Source organism: Bufo bufo, chromosome 6 (assembly GCF_905171765.1).
Source record: "Bufo bufo chromosome 6, aBufBuf1.1, whole genome shotgun sequence".
NCBI classification, from domain to species: Eukaryota; Metazoa; Chordata; class Amphibia; order Anura; family Bufonidae; genus Bufo; species Bufo bufo.
In genome coordinates this window covers 41,423,105-41,440,454 of record NC_053394.1, presented here as the reverse complement: position 1 = coordinate 41,440,454, position 17,350 = coordinate 41,423,105, and the positions used below count along the sequence as shown (strand labels likewise).

The window sequence follows — 17,350 nt, the reverse complement described above, 5'->3', positions numbered from 1 at the left end:
TACAATTTTGCAAAAGTTACTTAATTTAATTTATTTTATTTTAGATGCATTGGGGGCACATCTTTTAATATTCCATATGCAATACAATATAGTAGTAACCTATATACACATCAGCATAATTTTAAAATGCACAGTATACTGAGGTATCATCAGCCCTATGGAATATACAGTAATTCTAAAAATGTAAAACTGTAAGCAGGAAAAAGGGTTTCTAAGGTGGCTTTTATATCCTTAAAAGGGATGTCCAAAATTATTTTTGATCCCCCTGCAACTTGCGGAACCTTCTTGTATGGTTGGGGTCGTGTGCCCAGTGGCAGACAGTGACTGGCCTCAGCGGTGTTGTGTCCCTAAACGGCACATCGCTGCTGGTCAAGTGTCGCTAGGGTCAAAGCTGAAGCCAGTCATTGGCCGCAGCAGCATATATTACCCGGTACATGCAGGAAGGTCACAGGCAGGGACCAGAACTCTGGTGAGGACAACTTGGGAGCTACAGAGCACGAGCAGAGCGGGGGATGTTGTCTCATAGTGATAATAACCCCTGTTCATACACTCAGTTAGGGTGTATGGACTTCATAGAGGGGGTCTACAGCCCTAATAGCCTGAGTGACGCTAACACGCGCTTGCAGAATACCCCTGGCTATAGCAATAACTTCTTTAATATACAATATAGACTTGATGTTTTGCAGTAATGCCTAGTCTTCCATGTATCTGTGCTGCCTGCTGGGGACAGAAGGGGAATACAGAGTACTTACGATTTGAGGGACCCCACTGTGCTTCCCATGGCGGAATATGTTCACGGAGATACTTGTAGAAATAATGTAACTGAGCCAGGGTAAGCTTGTAAAGCAGCATTAGACATAGATATCACATACAGACATGGAGCCCTCTCCAAACATTGTGCCATTGTAAAACAGCAACTGTACGATGGTAACAAGTCACTTTCATCAACCCTCCATATCAGTAACCAGTCACATGAAATCCAAGTCATATGTACTTTACTATATTACTGTTTTAAAGGGCCTATCCTCAGGATAGGTTATCAATATCAGATTGGCGGGGGTCCGACACCCAGGATCCCCGCTGATCAGCTATATGAAGGGAAGGTGCATGCAGCATGCTCGTGCCGTCTCCCGTCTCTCTTCCTGCTCACCATAGACATAGCAGCGGTGAGCAGGAAGAAAAATGGGAGACGGCACGTGCACACTTTGCGCGCCTTCCCTTCAACCAGCTGATCGGTGGGGGTGCCAGGTGTTGGACCCCCGCCAATCTGATATTGATAACCCCCCACCGATCAGCTGTATAGAAGGCGCGCTCAGTGGGCTCGTGCCGTCTCCCGTCTCTCTTCCTGCTCACCATAGACATAGCAGCGGTGAGCAGGAAGAAAAATGGGAGACGGCACATGCACACTTTGCGCGCCTTCCCTTCAACCAGCTGATCGGTGGGGGTGCCAGGTGTTGGACCCCCGCCAATCTGATATTGATAACCCCCCACCGATCAGCTGTATAGAAGGCGCGCTCAGTGTGCACGTGCCGTCTCCAGTCTCTCTTCCTGCTCACCATAGACATAGCAGCGGTGAGCAGGAAGAAAAATGGGAGACGGCACGTGCACACTTTGCGCGCCTTCCCTTCAACCAGCTGATCGGTGGGGGTGCCAGGTGTTGGACCCCCACCAATCTGATATTAATGACCCCCCGCCGATCAGCTGTATAGAAGGAGCGCTCAGTGTGCACGTGTCGTCTCCCTTCTCTCTTCCTGCTCGTGGCTGCCTTGCCATAGATATAGCAGGATCGAGCAGGAAGAAAAACAGGAGATAGCCTGCGCACACTGCGCACCCTTTCCCTTCATACAGCAGATCTGCGGGTGTGCCGGGTGTGCCGGGTGTCAGCCCCCCGCCGATCTGATATTGATGACCTATCCTGAGGACCAGCGGGTCACTGCACTTGTCGATACCTCCCCCCCCCCCCAGTGTACCTGTCCTATACGCTTAAAAAAGTTCAAAACATTTCTGCAACAAGATCTGCCACATGTGAAGGCATCTAAAGAGCTTTTCTGAAGCAATTGGATCATTGAATTAGAATGGCTGTGAATGTGAAACCCTCCATTATAGCATTAGTCCTGCTCACTTATGGATCCTCGTGACACTTAAGGAAATAAAATCTCGCCTCGGGCGTCTTACAGGAGAGGTTTAGTGTAACATTCTGAGGTTAAGTCAAGCGCTTAGGTGCAAATTAAATCATGCTTTGGGGGGAAATGTGTCAGAATAGACATAATCTGCCGCTGATTAATTACGTAGCCTCGAACGTGCACACATGCGGAGCGCGGCTTCATCCAGACACATTTGTTTTGTCTTGTAGGGAGATCAGCTGTTGATGGAAGCTGCCAGTAATACCCGATAGAGATGAGAAGCTCTGCCATGCTTTCCCGTGGACAGCCGAAGAGCAATGCAACGCCTTATACAGCCAAACCGTATGTGTATCATTGCTGAATAGACGGCATGCACTAAGCAGCTGTAGTCCATGATTTTCTGATAAAGAGGACCCATCACCTCCCCTGACATGTCTGGTTTAGTAAATACTTGTTGCATCCCCCACATAACAACAATTCTGGAGCATGTTTTCATTTAAGTGTATGTTGTGCCATTCCTTTATTATTCCTGTTAGAAATGTATGTATTAATTGCCAGCGGTCTGCAATAATGGTCAATCTGGGAGAGAGAGTACCGTGCAAGTGCACCCACCGCTCTATTCACTTTTATGGGACTGCCAGCAGTCCCATAGAAATGAATGAAAGGCCGTAGCGCATGCGCAGCTGCTCTCTGCTCAAATTGGGGACTCCGGTTCTGGAGATCCCGACCTACAGTATCCGACATTGGTGGTATTTTCTAGCGTTATGCAGGGGTGCACCTAGCCTTTCTTCTGCCTGAGGCAAAAATTGAAACTGTTCCCTAACCCCTCAATTCAAATTTTTTAACCTAAACCCTTCCCTCCAGCCCTACTGTTAAAGACATACTTGGAAAACATTACATATAGCGCCACATACTGTGCCTACTGTGCTTCTGTATCACCCCAGAGTTGTGTTACTACACGCCTCTACCCCGCTACTATCTTCTAAGAGCCTTTATACTGTCATCTCATGTAATTTATATTATGTCCTCCAGAAATGTGCATAAAACTATGTTAAATGTAATGGTTCATGTAATTATCCGGGTTACCAGCAGGTGGCAGCAACTCATTGGCAGGGACAAGTTACAGTTTAGTGTATCTAAGCTGGAATGGTTTATTCCAGCTTGACTCCCCCTGTGTGGAGAAGTGGGCTGGACCCACATCCTGCAGTATGGGTGGAGAAGAAAGTTAGAGTGAGTGCCACTCACCCCCTGCTAGGGGAAGGCTGTGTTCAGGAGAACCCCTGCTTAAGGAAGACAGCAAGGACATAGTCTCGGCTGAGACATGTTTATATATATACCCAGTCTGAGCACCTTCAGCTCTTCTGGATGAAGAGAGCAGAAACTACAGCCAAACTCCAGAGTTCCAGGGAGAAAGCATCCCCTGAGAATCCATCTGTGAGATGAGTCCAGAGTCCTAGGAGAAGCCTATTCCTCCACAGCTAGTCTGTCCCCACACAGCAGAAGTTACAGATAAGTGCAGAAGCTAATCCTGCCACAGTTACAGAGCTACCAAGCAGATGTTTATCCTGCAAGCTCCACATTTAAAGAAGAAGTACTCATTCCTGCCAATCATTGCCAAAACCTGCTGGGACCAAGAGACCAAAGCGGTATACTGTTTGGATGCAAGTTATTTCATGTAAAGCAACGTTTGAGCTTCATCTAAAGGTCTGGACATCATTTATTCTGCAAAGTTCCTCTATTACTCCTACTATCACTACACGCAAATGTATTGCAAGTGAGCCAGGAGTCAGTCAGTACCCAGGTAGGAGACACCGTGACACAACTACCACAACACTACAGAGACATTATAGGCCATTACACCTCTCTGGCATTCCTAATCTGGGACGTGCATATTAACACCTTGAAAGGGTCCAGGAATAGTACCCTGCGCATGCTGCAATTGGCGTCTCGACAAATACCAATTATCCACCCGTACCTGGCCACTGCACTTCCCAATACTATACTGCAGAAACAGATAACCCTCCATCTGCTGCCCCCCTCTTGCTGCCTGAGGATTATCGTCTCACCTCACCTCATTGTTGGGGCATCCCTGGTGTTATGCCACCAATGTCTCAGATGAGGCAACCCCTTTAAATATTTCAGGTTTCAAGATCTCTGCTTGCAGTCATTTAAATGGCACCTTTAATATTTGCTTTCAGTGGATAAAAATCTGTGTTGGTCACGAGATGATCATCCAGGGGCGCAGCCAATTATAGTACAGCAAGGAAATAACAACTGGGACATGGGTTTCGGGTACTGAGTGCTTGGGGGTGCTAACAAGCCACTTTCCTATGGTATTCAGATACAGGGCTTGGGCAAAAAAACGGAACCTTTCCCCCGGGTAAAATACAGCGTAGATCATGTAGTAGTTATGAGAGCTCAATCTGCATTTAGTACATTAGATATTTACTGCATTAAAGCGCAGCCGTGACGGATACAGACGGGTTACATGCTTGTGCGCCAGTCTTACATTCAGGGGCTGTCGCTGCTGCCAGTAAATCGGTGTAAAAAAAATATGTAGTAAAGAATGTGCCAGCCTGTCATGCCCTCCCAGTCCATGGCACTGCCACTACCTCTGACAATAAACAGTTGTAAAGCTCTGCATTCAGGACGGCAGCAATTACAGAGCTCCCCTGCGGGGATCCGGATTTATTGAGACGCTCCATTAAACCCTATTTTATTTTCTCTACAGTAAGTGACATCTTCTTAGAGGGAAACACAAAGAATAATCAGTTTTTTTATTCAGGGATGGGGGAAACAAAACAACAACATCACAATGTGTGAACATTGCACTGATGACATCATCGGAGACTGGAGCAAGGATCAAAGAGAACGGAGAATTAACTGTAACAGAACCATTGGTTGGGGGGTCCCAGATGGTCATTTTTGGGGCATGAGGCCTCGTGCACACGACCGTATGGCTTTTTCAGTATTTTGCGGTCCGCAAAAAATACGGATGACGTCTGTGTGCATTTCGTTTTTTGTCAGAACGGAACAGCTGGCCCCTGATAGAACAGTACTATCCTTGCCCGTTATGCAGACAATAATAGGACATGTTCTATGTTTGAACGGAAAAATGGGAGGCATACGGAGTACCTTCCGTTTTTATTTTTGCGGATCCATTGAAATGAAGAGTTCCGTATACAGAACTCAAAAAACAGAAAAAAAAAAAATGTTCGTGTGCAAGAGGCCTGAAACTGAGGTAGTAGATGTGCCTAGGTATACTAAGGATCGGGGAGGGGGCGTTGTGGCGAAACCAACCTCACCCCTGGGTTTTGGAGGGGCCTGGCTACCAGCCTCTTGCCCCAGGATTATGGGCCCTCTCATCAGCCAAGCTTCCTTTGTTCACAAAAGACTTGTACTAACTTGGACCCCTGGTCTAATTCGTGCCATTTTGGGATGTTAAATGTCTATGTGTATTGAAAAGGGTGGGACATTGTATACGTTGAGTAGTGAGGTCTGTTCCATTGTCTCTCTGTGTGTATTGGCGATGTCCTTTGTCCTGAGAGATAATTGAACTACTTCTCGGTTGTCTCCAGGACAGAAGATATTGTGTATTCTCCTGCCTGTGATGATTGCATCAACCCAGAGTGAGGTAATCGCAGGCAGAGGTAAGGACTTTGTGTGGGAGTGTCTGAGTGGTTTGTACGTGGTTATTGGCTGTTTTTACAAAACCCTGTGGGTGGTACCCTTGTTGGAAAATGTGTATAAATCAATGCTTGTGTGTTAAAATAAAAGAGTTCCTGTTTTACCCTTTACCATGTTGAGGCTGGTGTTTGGGTAACTGATCGACACTGGGGGATTGCTATATGCTGAAGATTTGCTATACTTCCCTGGCTATAACTACTAGCTCTTGTAAGAGCTGTTCCTGCTCTCTGGATTTAGGAGAGGTTCACCCACTGGAGCCTGGTCGTAGGCCCAGGGTGGGTAGGAGACTGAGACCTCAACCAAGCTTCGGCGGTTCGTGGGGTCTGCAGCGTTTACGGTTGCAAGTGGAGTGCTTGGAGTCCTCGGGAAGCACTAGGAGCACCCATCAATGGAGGTACCCAGTCGGGGTGCTAGGAGATCCGTTACAGGCGTGCACACACTTTTTGTGCTGCAGATCAGGCCAACAGATTTTACAGCACCAAAATGGACAGCAAGCATTTAATAGGATTAGAAAAACACAGCTGCTGTTCAATATTTACCTGCACACTGTCTACATAGGAGCAGCGGTGCAGGATGATTTCCGTTTCATCCAGTTCATGAGAGAGAGCGCGCTGTAATTACACTGCATCACCACTAGGACGTAGACCGCATAAATAGATTTGCTTCCTAAATGCAAAATTAACCAGTTTTCTAAATAGTCTTCAATAAGTGTAAAGCCCTTCCCCTCGATGCTGGTGCTGCAGAATCCGAAGAGTTTTGCTCTCGTTTCTGATGTCTCTGCTCTCCCCCTCCCTTTTCTTATTGTAAGGCTACATGCACACGATCGTATGTTTTGCGGTCCGCCAAAAAACAAAAAAAAAAAAAACACACATGATAAATGACCCCCATTGTCTCCTCCTAGCAACCATCAGTGCAAAATGGCCACCAATGGATGGCACCCATGTGCATTCATTGTCAATGGAGACAAAACTGAAGGCTCCAGAATGCATTCTGTTTCATTGCGTTCCCCTGACGCACACAAAAGTGCTCCAAGCAGCGTTTAAGTGCATTATGGGATACTGTTTAAGAGGGATCCATTTATTCGACACCCATTGACTTACAATGGATTTAGTGAGGGATTCCTCTTGTTCATTTGGGATATAATACAACCAGATCCATTCTGAACGGATGCGCTTTTGCTGAACCCATTACGGATCCAGCAAAAACACAGATGAGAAAGTAGCCTTAACCAATCCCTCTGGTTTGTTTCCATCCTGTATGTACCACTTCCTATTCAGGTAGCCAACCAAACCCATGATGCACTTTTCTGTGCCACACCTCCAGCCCCGCCCATAACACCCAGCTAATTTATAGCTCCTCCCACCCAGACACTCCCCTATCACTGTCCCCTCCCATGGACATGACAAGAAATAAGAGCTGCATGGACATGGTCATATAACCACGGCCCAGAACAGGCATAGGAGTAATGGGAGCGATAAAGGTAAAACAAAAAAAAAAAAAAAAAAAAAAACTATAAAGTCACAGCTACCTTCATATACAATGTTGATGCAATCTGAAAAACCTCTGAAATTTTTTTTCTTCCTGTCATCGAATACATGAACATAGGATAACAGCTTTGATCCCACATTTAATAAAGACAATTTGCTCCAATCCATTAAAGAACAATCTTTTATAAAAACACAAAACATATAAAAAGTGCAAAAATAGATTCTTCAGATACAGATTTATATGCAACATCTAAAACCTCACAAATGTTTATATATATAAAAAAAAAAAAAAAAAAAAGTGTAAAAGCCTTGCAGAATAGAGTGCAGTGAAGCCATCCATGTCCAGGTACGTGCTCCCCGACTATTACTAGCTGGAGCTGGGCACAGAAGAGCTAGGTAGGTTCAACTGGACATTTAAAGGCAATGAGAATCCTTAAAAGAAAACCGGTCACCAGTGACCTCCCTATCACACTATTTCCATAGACACACAGTTCACCTGATTAAAACACTATTCTTCCTTTATTGATCAGGTTATACTTAAAGAGGACCTTTCACCGATTCTTACCCTATGAACTAACTATACAGACATGTAGAGCGGCGCCTGGGGATCTCACTGCACTTATTATCCCCGGGCGCCGCTCCGTTCTCCTGCTATGCCCTCCGGTATCTCCGCTCACTAAGTTATAGTAGGCGGAGATACCAGTCCCTAAGTTATGGTAGGCGGAGTCTGCCCTAGCGCTGGCCAATCGCAGCGCAGAGCTCACAGCCTGGGAGGTTATTTTCTCCCAGGCTGTGAGCTCTGCAATGCGATTGGCCAGCGCTAGGGCAGACTCCGCCTACCATAACTTAGGGAACAGAGATACCGGAGGGCATAGCAGGAGAACGGAGCGGCGCCCGGGGATAATAGTAAGTGCAGAGAGATCCCCGGGCGCCGCTCCACATGTCTGTATACTTAGTTCATAGGGTAAGAATCGGTGAAAGGTCCTCTTTAATATGCAAATTAGGCCTTTGGTGCAATGCGGGTGTCACCACTGCTCTTCCTGCAGCCAAGCGCCTCTCCTTTCTGTGGCCAATGCCTCCCTCACTGCTTTGATTGACAAGGCCAGGCAGCGAGGGTGGAGCCAGCCACAGAAAGGAGCAGTGCTTGGGTGCAACAAGAGCAGTGGTGACTCCCTCATCGCACCAAAGGCCTAACTTGCATATTAAGAATCATCATAACTCCTGAACGGCATCTTGGATAAAAAAATAAAAATACAAAAAAAAAAAAGTTTTATTCAGGTGAACCACAACTGTGTCTATGCAGTTTGATAGAGAGTCCCTTAAGAGACAGCAGATAGCATAATTAGCATTTTTCTTAAAAGGGATTTGGGAGACTTATAATCTCAGATTGGCAGGGGTGCTAGGAATCCTCTAACTCCCGGTTAGAGCAGCGATGCTCCATTTCAAGTGAATGGGAGCAGAGCTGCAGTAACCGGGCACGACTGCTGCACAGGTCCAGTGCTAGTGTAAGCAGCGGATCGGCAGAGCTGCCAGCAGTTTGTATTGATATGTAGAAGTCTATGGGTGCCATAATATGTCTGAGCATGAGCACCCCACAATTAGTTAATCTGAGCCCTCTAGAAGTACAACAAGAACATTAAACCAAGTTTGGACCATCAACCTGGCCACTGTCATGTGAACCATTAAATGTACTGTTGGTCTGTTGAGCCTGAAGAAAGCACCCCTGAAGGGCCCCTTGCTTAAGTATGTCCCCCATATATTTTGTGTGCGTTGACTGCGCCATTGAAGGACAGCAAATAGCATTTTACTAGCTCTCCCATGGGTCGGGTCCATTGATTATGTCCAAAACAATAAAGGGTAAAAACAAACCCCAAGAGGTAAAAAGACAACAAAGCTAAAACACATCAATACAACCATCTCCCATTACACCTCTGCTTCTCGGTTATAAAGTATGTGGCTGGCATGGAGAGGGTTGACCAGGGAAGAATGTAGGCTGCTCTGCTTGGTTGGGTAACATTTAGGCCTGAAGTTGGCTTGACCAGTAGATTCACCAGGTTGCGAGCAGTTATTGGTGGGGTAAGAAGAAAGTCCGGTAAAGTGGTGTTTGGAGGGCACATTCATGGCAGAGGTAAAGTTATCAAAACAAGGGCTGGTGTCCAAAGCTGGAGAGGACCGTGGAGAAAACTTCATTTTACTCTCTGGAGTTCCCACCAGGCTGACAGACCTCAGGGACTTCACATTACTTTTGTCATCTAACATTTCAGAGAGTTCAGTTGCGCAGTCGGAGTTATTGTCAACTTTCTTTTTTCTTTTCCGCCTGAAATTGCCGTTATCAAACATCTTCTCACAGTTTGGATCTAGAGTCCAGTAATTCCCTTTCCCTGTGGAAAACACAAGAAACTTTGTGAGAAAGACTGGCACACAGAACTCAAATTTTGCACAAAGCAGCATTTTACAACTTTTTATCCTCCCACCACTTCTGGAGAAAGTAGGTGGGACATAGTGCAGCACGCCAGACCTGCAGGGTATAGCGAAGCGAGGTCACGGTAATGGGCAATCGAGGGTTGCTCACTGTATGGGAGAACCCTGGGCAGGCATGCGGCAGTGAAGGAGAGGTAGACAGTTCCTCTGGGGCACACTCGGTATGTAGGGACCAGGCCTGATGGTGGATGAGGTGCCCTGGATGTTACAGGTGTTTTGAGTGCCTGGGGCAAGGTCCCTTTTGGATTCGTGACGCCAGTGCCTGTAACGGTGGCACACCGATTTATAGTTGGAATAATTGAGGTACACAGGTGGTATAGTGAACCAAACGTTGCTTTACTTAACAGTCCAACTTTATACATACAGATGGTAACAGTCCTTTTTAGATCACAGCTTTACAAGCAGGCTTACTCCACAAGATGGCAGGTATTGATTATGCAAGATACTCAGAGGGCAAATCCACAACACACTCAGAATCAGGTTGTACCTTTCCTCAGAAATAGCGTACACTGTCCTTTTCTAGAACTCCTGTCTGGTTTCAATCCCAAGGCCCGGATGCCTAAATGGTGGCTTAAATCCTTGATATAGATAGATATGATATATTATATATATATATATATATATATATATATATATATATATATATATATATATATATATATATATATATATATATATATATATATATATATATATATTATATTCCTCTCGTATTAAATCCTTGCTTTTCTTTCTAAAGCATCTGCCCATCAGTGTTACTTATCTTTGCTTGTAATGTCCTGACTTGTCTGGTGAAGGACTGTGGGTTTCTCCCAGGAGGTCCTGTCCTGCAACTGGGGTGTCTCTACTGAGCTAATCCTAGCCCCAGGTGGACGAAGTAACTCCTCTAGTCCCCTGGAATGAACTACCACTCCCCTGTCTGGGCCTTCCTATATATATCTAGGGCTCTCTAGCTCCCTCTAACGTCTGGGAGGCTAAATTACACCCTGACAGGCCTGACACCCAGCTAACACAGGGAAATGCATATAAAAACTCATTAACCCCTTTTGTGCAGTGCCCACCTTCACCTAGTGGGACACTACAATAGTCTACACCAGCAATGAGTCATGGCAGACAAGTTTCTGGCACACACATTGGGGGGGGGGGGGGGGGGCATCCATCTTTAAATAACTCATTAGGGAATTGTGAGTTTCAGTAGTCTCCCCCCCCCCCCCATTCAGGACCCTCATCTATTAGCCAGAGTTGAGAGCAGCTATAAAAGAGCAACCGCTGCTCTTCAGGACCCATGTCTATGCATTACACCAACAACCCATTGATTTCAGTGTTCACACTGTAATTTTTGATTTTCCCTGTGGAGGACGCTGCAGAGAAATTGAGAACCCTTCCTGCCTGGTTCCTGCATTGGGTTCATCTGATCGACTAAGGCTGGGTTCACACGAGCGTGTCCGGATTAGGTCCGGATGCGTCCCGGTGTGTTGCGGCAAACCCGCGCGAGTAGGAATGCAATTGCAGTCAGTTTTGACTGCGATTGCGTTCCGATGTTCAGTTTTTATCATGTTTTTTGCACGCGCGTGATAAAAAACCGACTGTGGTACCCAGACCCGAACTTCTTCACAGAAGTTCGGGCTTGGGATCGGTGTTCTGTAGATTGTATTATTTTCCCTTATAACATTAAGGGAAAATAGCATTCTGAATACAGAATGCATAGTAGGTGATCAATTGAGGGTTAAAAAAAAATAAAAAATTAACTCACCTCCTCTGCGTAGTTCCCGGTCTCTTCTGATGAGCTGTCGGCTAAAGGACCTTTGGTGACGTCAGATCACATTGTCCATCACCACGGTGATGGACCATGTGATCTGACGTCACCAAAGGTCCTTTAGCCGACAGCTCATCAGAAGAGACTGGGAACTACGCGATCAAGAGGAGAAGGTGAGTTAATTCGTTTATTTATTTTTTTAACCCCTCCAGCGCTATTGTACTAAGCATTCTGTATTCAGAATGCTATTATTTTCCCTTATAACCATGTTATAAGGGAAAATAATACAGTGAATAGACTGTCTCCTAGCAACCATGCGTGAAAAATCGCACCGCATCCGCACTTGCTTGCGATTTTCACGCAACCCCATTCACTTCTATGGGGCCTGCGTTGCGTGAAAAACTCAGAATAGAGCATGCTGCGATTTTCACGTGATGCGTGAAAATCATCGCTCATCTGAACAGCCCCATTGAAATGAATGGGTCGGTATTCAGTGCGGGTGCAATACGTTCACCTACCGCATTGCACCCGCGCGGAAATCTCGCCCGTGTGAACACAGCCCAATACTCCAAAGTGGACATCCCTTTTGAAGGAAATGTGTCACCAAAAAATTATCTGCCAGTTAAAACCAGATAGTGACTTTTTGGGCAAATCAGTTTTTTATTTTCTTATTCCAGATATTTTTATTCCATTTCCTGGATATGATTATGGGGGAGGCCATCTTGCCTTAGCTGTTCTTAAATAGCATTTAGAAAGCATTAAGAAAATTGCTTAACGGCAGCCATCCAAACAAAATGCGTTCAGATCCATTAGGAGCCTTCAATGCAGATGTCTTCATATCTGATGGAAAAACAGCCCAGCCCAGCATAGCATACGTGGATACCGTAACGGACCGAGAGACAATGGAGGTCACTCTTGCACCATTCCACTGTAAGGCCGCATTCACATCTGTTGCAAGCTGATCTGGCACAAATGCTGGCTGAAACCTGGCATTTATTCAGGAAAGCAGCTGGATCACTGCCGGACCTCAGTACAGTCAGTGGGGATCCGGCAGTGAACTATAGTGTCCATCAGGTTACTCTCTGCCGGAACAGCCTGCCGGATCTGCTGCCATAGATGTGAACAAAGCCTAAACGAAAGCCACAATGCAGGTGTGAACAGAGATTTGCCCTGGTATAAAAACACAGACACCACTTGTGCCCTACATTTTACAGGTCCCACAGACATTCTACTAACATGTGGAGCTGCCATTTTTTTTTTTTTTTAGCAAAAAACGCCGAAAGTGCTGATGCCACTTTCATAGGTTTTGCTGGCATTGTTCTGCACTTGTGTTTTTTTGGTGGAAATTTTTGCAGTATAAATTAGGCTACATTCACACGTCAGTATTTTTCTATAATCCGATTTTCTGTCTGTTTTTTGCGGATCCGTTGTTCCTGAAAATGTTTCCGTATGTCATCCGTTTTTTGCGGATCCGCAAAAAACGGAAACATGTATAAATTTCAATAAGCAAATAAAGTTGTTAGGATTTCTTTAAAAAAAAAAAATAAAAAAAATCCAAAATGTAATTTCCAGGAACTGATTCCGTATAAAACGGATGACATACGGAATGACATCCGTTTTTTGCGGATCCATTGACTTTGTATTGTACCAGGATCCGATTTTTCAGGAAAAGAATAGGACATGTTTTATATTTAAACGGACATGTGGAACGGAACAACGGAAACGGACAGCACACATTGTGCTGTCCGTTTTTTCCAGGACCCATTGAAAATGAATGGGTCCAGAAAAAAAACGGAACAGATCAGGAAAGAAAAAACGGACGTGTGAATGGACGGATCCGCAAAAAAACGGACAGAAAATCGGATTATAGAAAATAATAAGGCCTCTTTCAGACGAACGTGTGCGCTCCGTGGCTGTATTGCGGACTGCATTTGTGGATCCGCAATACACGGGCATTCTGCATCACGGATGCAGACCCGTTCACTTGAATGGGTCCGCAAATCCAGAGATGCGGAACTGAAGCACGGAACGACTACGGAGTTCTTCCGTGAGATTTCATCCTGTACTTCCGTTCCGCAAAAAGATAGAACATGTCCTATCTTTTTGCGGAACGGGCGGATCCATTAAAGTGAACGGGTCCGCGATCCGCTGTGGCTGCCCCGCGGTTGGTGTTCGTGCATTGCGGCCCGCAGCGCAGCCAGGGGGCACGCATGTGCAAGAGGCCTAAGGCTACATGCACACGACCGTATGCGTTTTGGGCTCCATCAGTATGTCTGTTCCGTGGCCCCACAAAAAAATAAAAAAAATTCATGTCTTTTTTTGCGGATCCGCAATTTGCGGACTGCAAAACACAGTCATGTGCATGTAGCCTAAACAAGAGCTCCAGATGGTAGCTGAAGGTTTATGGGAAATACAAAACGCAGGACACCAAAGCTTTTTTTCGCTCCAGGCATCTTTTTCAAAAACGCAGCATGCTGGAGCGTTTGGCATTGTTTTTCAGGCATTTTCACCTACAAACAAGGTAATGTGAAAAACACCTTGAAGAGAATGTTACATTAACTAATGAGTGTGCAAAAATTCTGTTAAAAAAGTGGTACAATTCGCAGATCTGGGGGGGGATTTATTAAAATACCGATGTTTTACACCAGTCTTTGAAATTGTGCTGCTGGAGAAAGCACTTAAAGGGGTATTCCAGTTGGTACAAGTTATCCCCTATCCACAGGATAAGCGGTGACAACTTTAAGATCACAAGAACGGAAGCCCCATACCCTCCACAGCTCTCCTAAAATAACCGGAGCGGCTGGTCAAACACGTGTTGGCCTCTTCATTCATTTCTATGGGAGTTCTGGAGATAGTACAGTACAGCGCTCACCTATCTCCTGAACTCCCATAGAAGTGTATAGAGCGGCCGTGAACTTGTGCAACCGGCCGCTCTGGTCATTTTAGGGGAGCTGCAAGGGCCCCCCCCCAGTCTCATGATCGGTGGGAGTCACAGTGGTAGGACCCCCATCGATCTAATAGTTATCCCCTATCCTGTGAACAGGGATAGCTTGTACCAACCAGAATACTCCTGTAATTTAGGGCGCATTCACACGACCGCGCCATGTTCTGCAAAACACAGATGCCATCTCTGTACGTTCCGCAATTTGTGGAACGGAATAGGCAGCCCATTATAGAAACACCTATTCTTGTCCGCGATTGTGCGGGCGGTGTGCCAGAGCTGGGACTCCTGCCCTGGAAAATTTACTAAACCTTTACACCTGGAAACAGGTGTAACGGTTAGCAAGTTTTTTTTTTGTCAGGTGCAAGGACTGCCATAGATGCACACCGTCTCATAAGTTATAGAAATCGTAAGGCAGTGCAAGGGGGAAACAGATCAGTGTAAAAAGACACATAGTCTTAGTAAATGTGCCCCAAGATGGGACTACTCAAAAAAAAAAAAAAAAAAAAAAATGATATATATATATATATATAATTTTTTTTAATTATACACATATACACTCTTTTTCCTCTAGTATACAAGCACGACCACCACTGATGGATTGCAGGGTGGTCATAACCCCTGGAAACAAGCAGTGTATAAATGAATCCAGCAAGCAGAGGAGACAATCAATATAGTAAGTGCCTTGTATTAACTGTGTCTACATAAATGCCATTGTCTTGCTGTCCTAAGGAAAATAAATGATCATACATTGTAGGAGGAGAAGTTAAGTAAAGTCATCTCTGCTACATCGTATGAGTTTTGCGCACACAAATCTTACAGGTTGGTACCGGAGACCCACAAACCCCTCCTCACCTGGGTCGCTGTCATCCCTGGCCACCTTCTTGAAGCACTCGTTGAGGGACAGGTTGTGTCGGATGGAGTTCTGCCAGCCAACTTTGCTATTCCTATAGAAGGGAAAGTTGTCGGCGACATAACCGTAGATCTGGCTGAGGGTCAGCTTCTTCTCAGGGGTGTTCTGAAGAGCCATGGCGATTAAAGCCGAGTAAGAATAAGGAGGTCTCACTATCTGGATCAAGTCGACTTGGTTGGGATAAGTCAACCAGGGCAACTCTGCTGCCCCGTAACCGGTAGAATGGGTCATGGCTTGGGCTTGGCTGTTGGTGCAACTCACTGACAAGTATCTGGAGTCATTGCAGTAAGAAGAAGAGTTAACGGCAGGACCTCCAAACCACCAATACGGGTTGGTATTTGGACCCGGATAATCCATTATACCATACCCTGGTGGGGTCTTCTGAGGCTGGTGCAGGTTCTGCTGATGCAGATTGAAGTTGTCTCCACAGTAGACTGCCATGTCCACCAATTCCTGTGCATAGAAGTATCCTGGCTGGGGACTGGAGGAATGCTGCCCATAGGCACTCATACTGATTCCCACTAAGTGCTGCTTCTAGGGACTCCAACAGCTTAATGAGCTCCAAGCTGGAGGTTTGCATTGAAGTAGTGACCTTCTGCGCAGCCTGCAGACTATTTCCAATCAAGCCCCGAGTAGCTGAAACAGTTTGCAGTAATGAGGCCTGTACCGCCCCTGTCCTCCCCTAGATCTGAGCAGGACACGTCCCCTGGATTCACTGTCAGCAAGGATCTTATTTCCATGCAGTTCCTCCTACACCTGGGTCTCAGACTTGTCAGTGTATTGATAGGGGGAGTAATGTATGAAATGTTCTGCACCACAAAAGTAGAGCGAGTTTGTCGGTTGTTGGTGGGGTAGGCGTTTGCTCAAATTTAAAGTGGTTCGCGCAGTGGTTGGCAGGTTGCATTTACTAAGGTTCGGACAGATGTTTTATACCTGGAGCTACATTGTTATCCAGATTTCTCATTGCAACTTTTTGGACTCTAGTACCCTTTGTAATAAATAGGACTAGACTGAAAACTCCATAGGTATTATGTGTGACAAATGAAAAAAATTGCCGTGCAACATTTTGCCGCAAAAAAATAAATAAAATCACTTCAAACCAAGCAGACTCTTAAAAAAATAAATGCGCAAAATGTTGCATCTTGATACATTGGTTTCAGTTTAAATGTCATACTGAATGAATGAATCCCCGGTAGGCTTCCTGCACACGACCGTATGGCTTTTCCAGTGTTTTGTGGTCCGTTTTTTACGGATCCGTTGTTCCGTTTCCGTTTCTGTTCCGTTTTTCCGTTCCGTTTTTCCGTATGGCATATACAGTATACAGTAATTACATAGATAAAATTGGGCTGGGCATAAAATTTTCAAAGATATGGTTCCGCAAAAAACGGAACGGAAACTGAAGACATACGGATGCATTTCCATATGTGTTCCGTTTTTTTGTGGACCCATTGACTTGAATGGAGCCACGGAACGTGATTTGCGGGCAATAATAGGACATGTTCTATCTTTAAACGGAACGGAAAAACGGAAATACGGAAACGGAATGCATACGGAGTACATTCCTTTTTTTTGCGGAACCATTGAAATGAATGGTTCCGTATACGGACTATATACGGAACGCAAAAAACGGCCAGTAAACGGGAGGAAAAAACGGCCGTGTGCAGGAGGCCTAACCCACACTAAGGCCTCATGCACACACATTAGTGATTTACGGACGTGTGCTGTATGTGTTCTCCACGGACAGCACACGTCCCCATTCATTTTAGGCCTCATGCACACCGTATTGGCGGCTCGGATGCGGACCCATTTACTTCAATGGGGCCGCAAAAGATGCGGACAGCACTCTGTGTGCTGTCCGCATCCGTTGCTCCGTTCCGTGGCCCCGCTAAAAAAATATAACATGTCCTACTCTTGTCCGCGCTTTGCGGACAACAATAGGCATTTATATTGAAGGCTGTCCGT

At 45.6% G+C, this 17,350-nt stretch overlaps 1 protein-coding gene across 1 annotated transcript; it reads right to left on the bottom strand.

The window, feature by feature from the left end:
• Positions 1 to 9,220: 9,220 nt before the first annotated feature.
• On the bottom strand, positions 9,221 to 15,898 carry FOXI2 (forkhead box I2). The gene is made up of 2 exons (XM_040438258.1): positions 15,331 to 15,898; positions 9,221 to 9,678 (listed from the first exon to the last, which is right to left on the bottom strand). The coding sequence occupies exons 1-2, from the start codon at positions 15,896 to 15,898 to the stop codon at positions 9,221 to 9,223; spliced, it is 1,026 nt and encodes a 341-aa protein (XP_040294192.1).
• Positions 15,899 to 17,350: the final 1,452 nt, after the last annotated feature.

What these genes read in the sequence shown, in the direction of transcription:
- FOXI2 (XM_040438258.1), bottom strand. Translation starts at nt 15,898, where the DNA reads ATGAGTGCCTATGGGCAGCATTCCTCCAGTCCCCAGCCAGGATACTTC. An exon ending in CAGGGATGACAGCGACCCAG is followed by an intron (nt 9,679 to 15,330) that starts GTGAGGAGGGGT and finishes TGTTTTCCACAG; the next exon opens with GGAAAGGGAATTACTGGACT.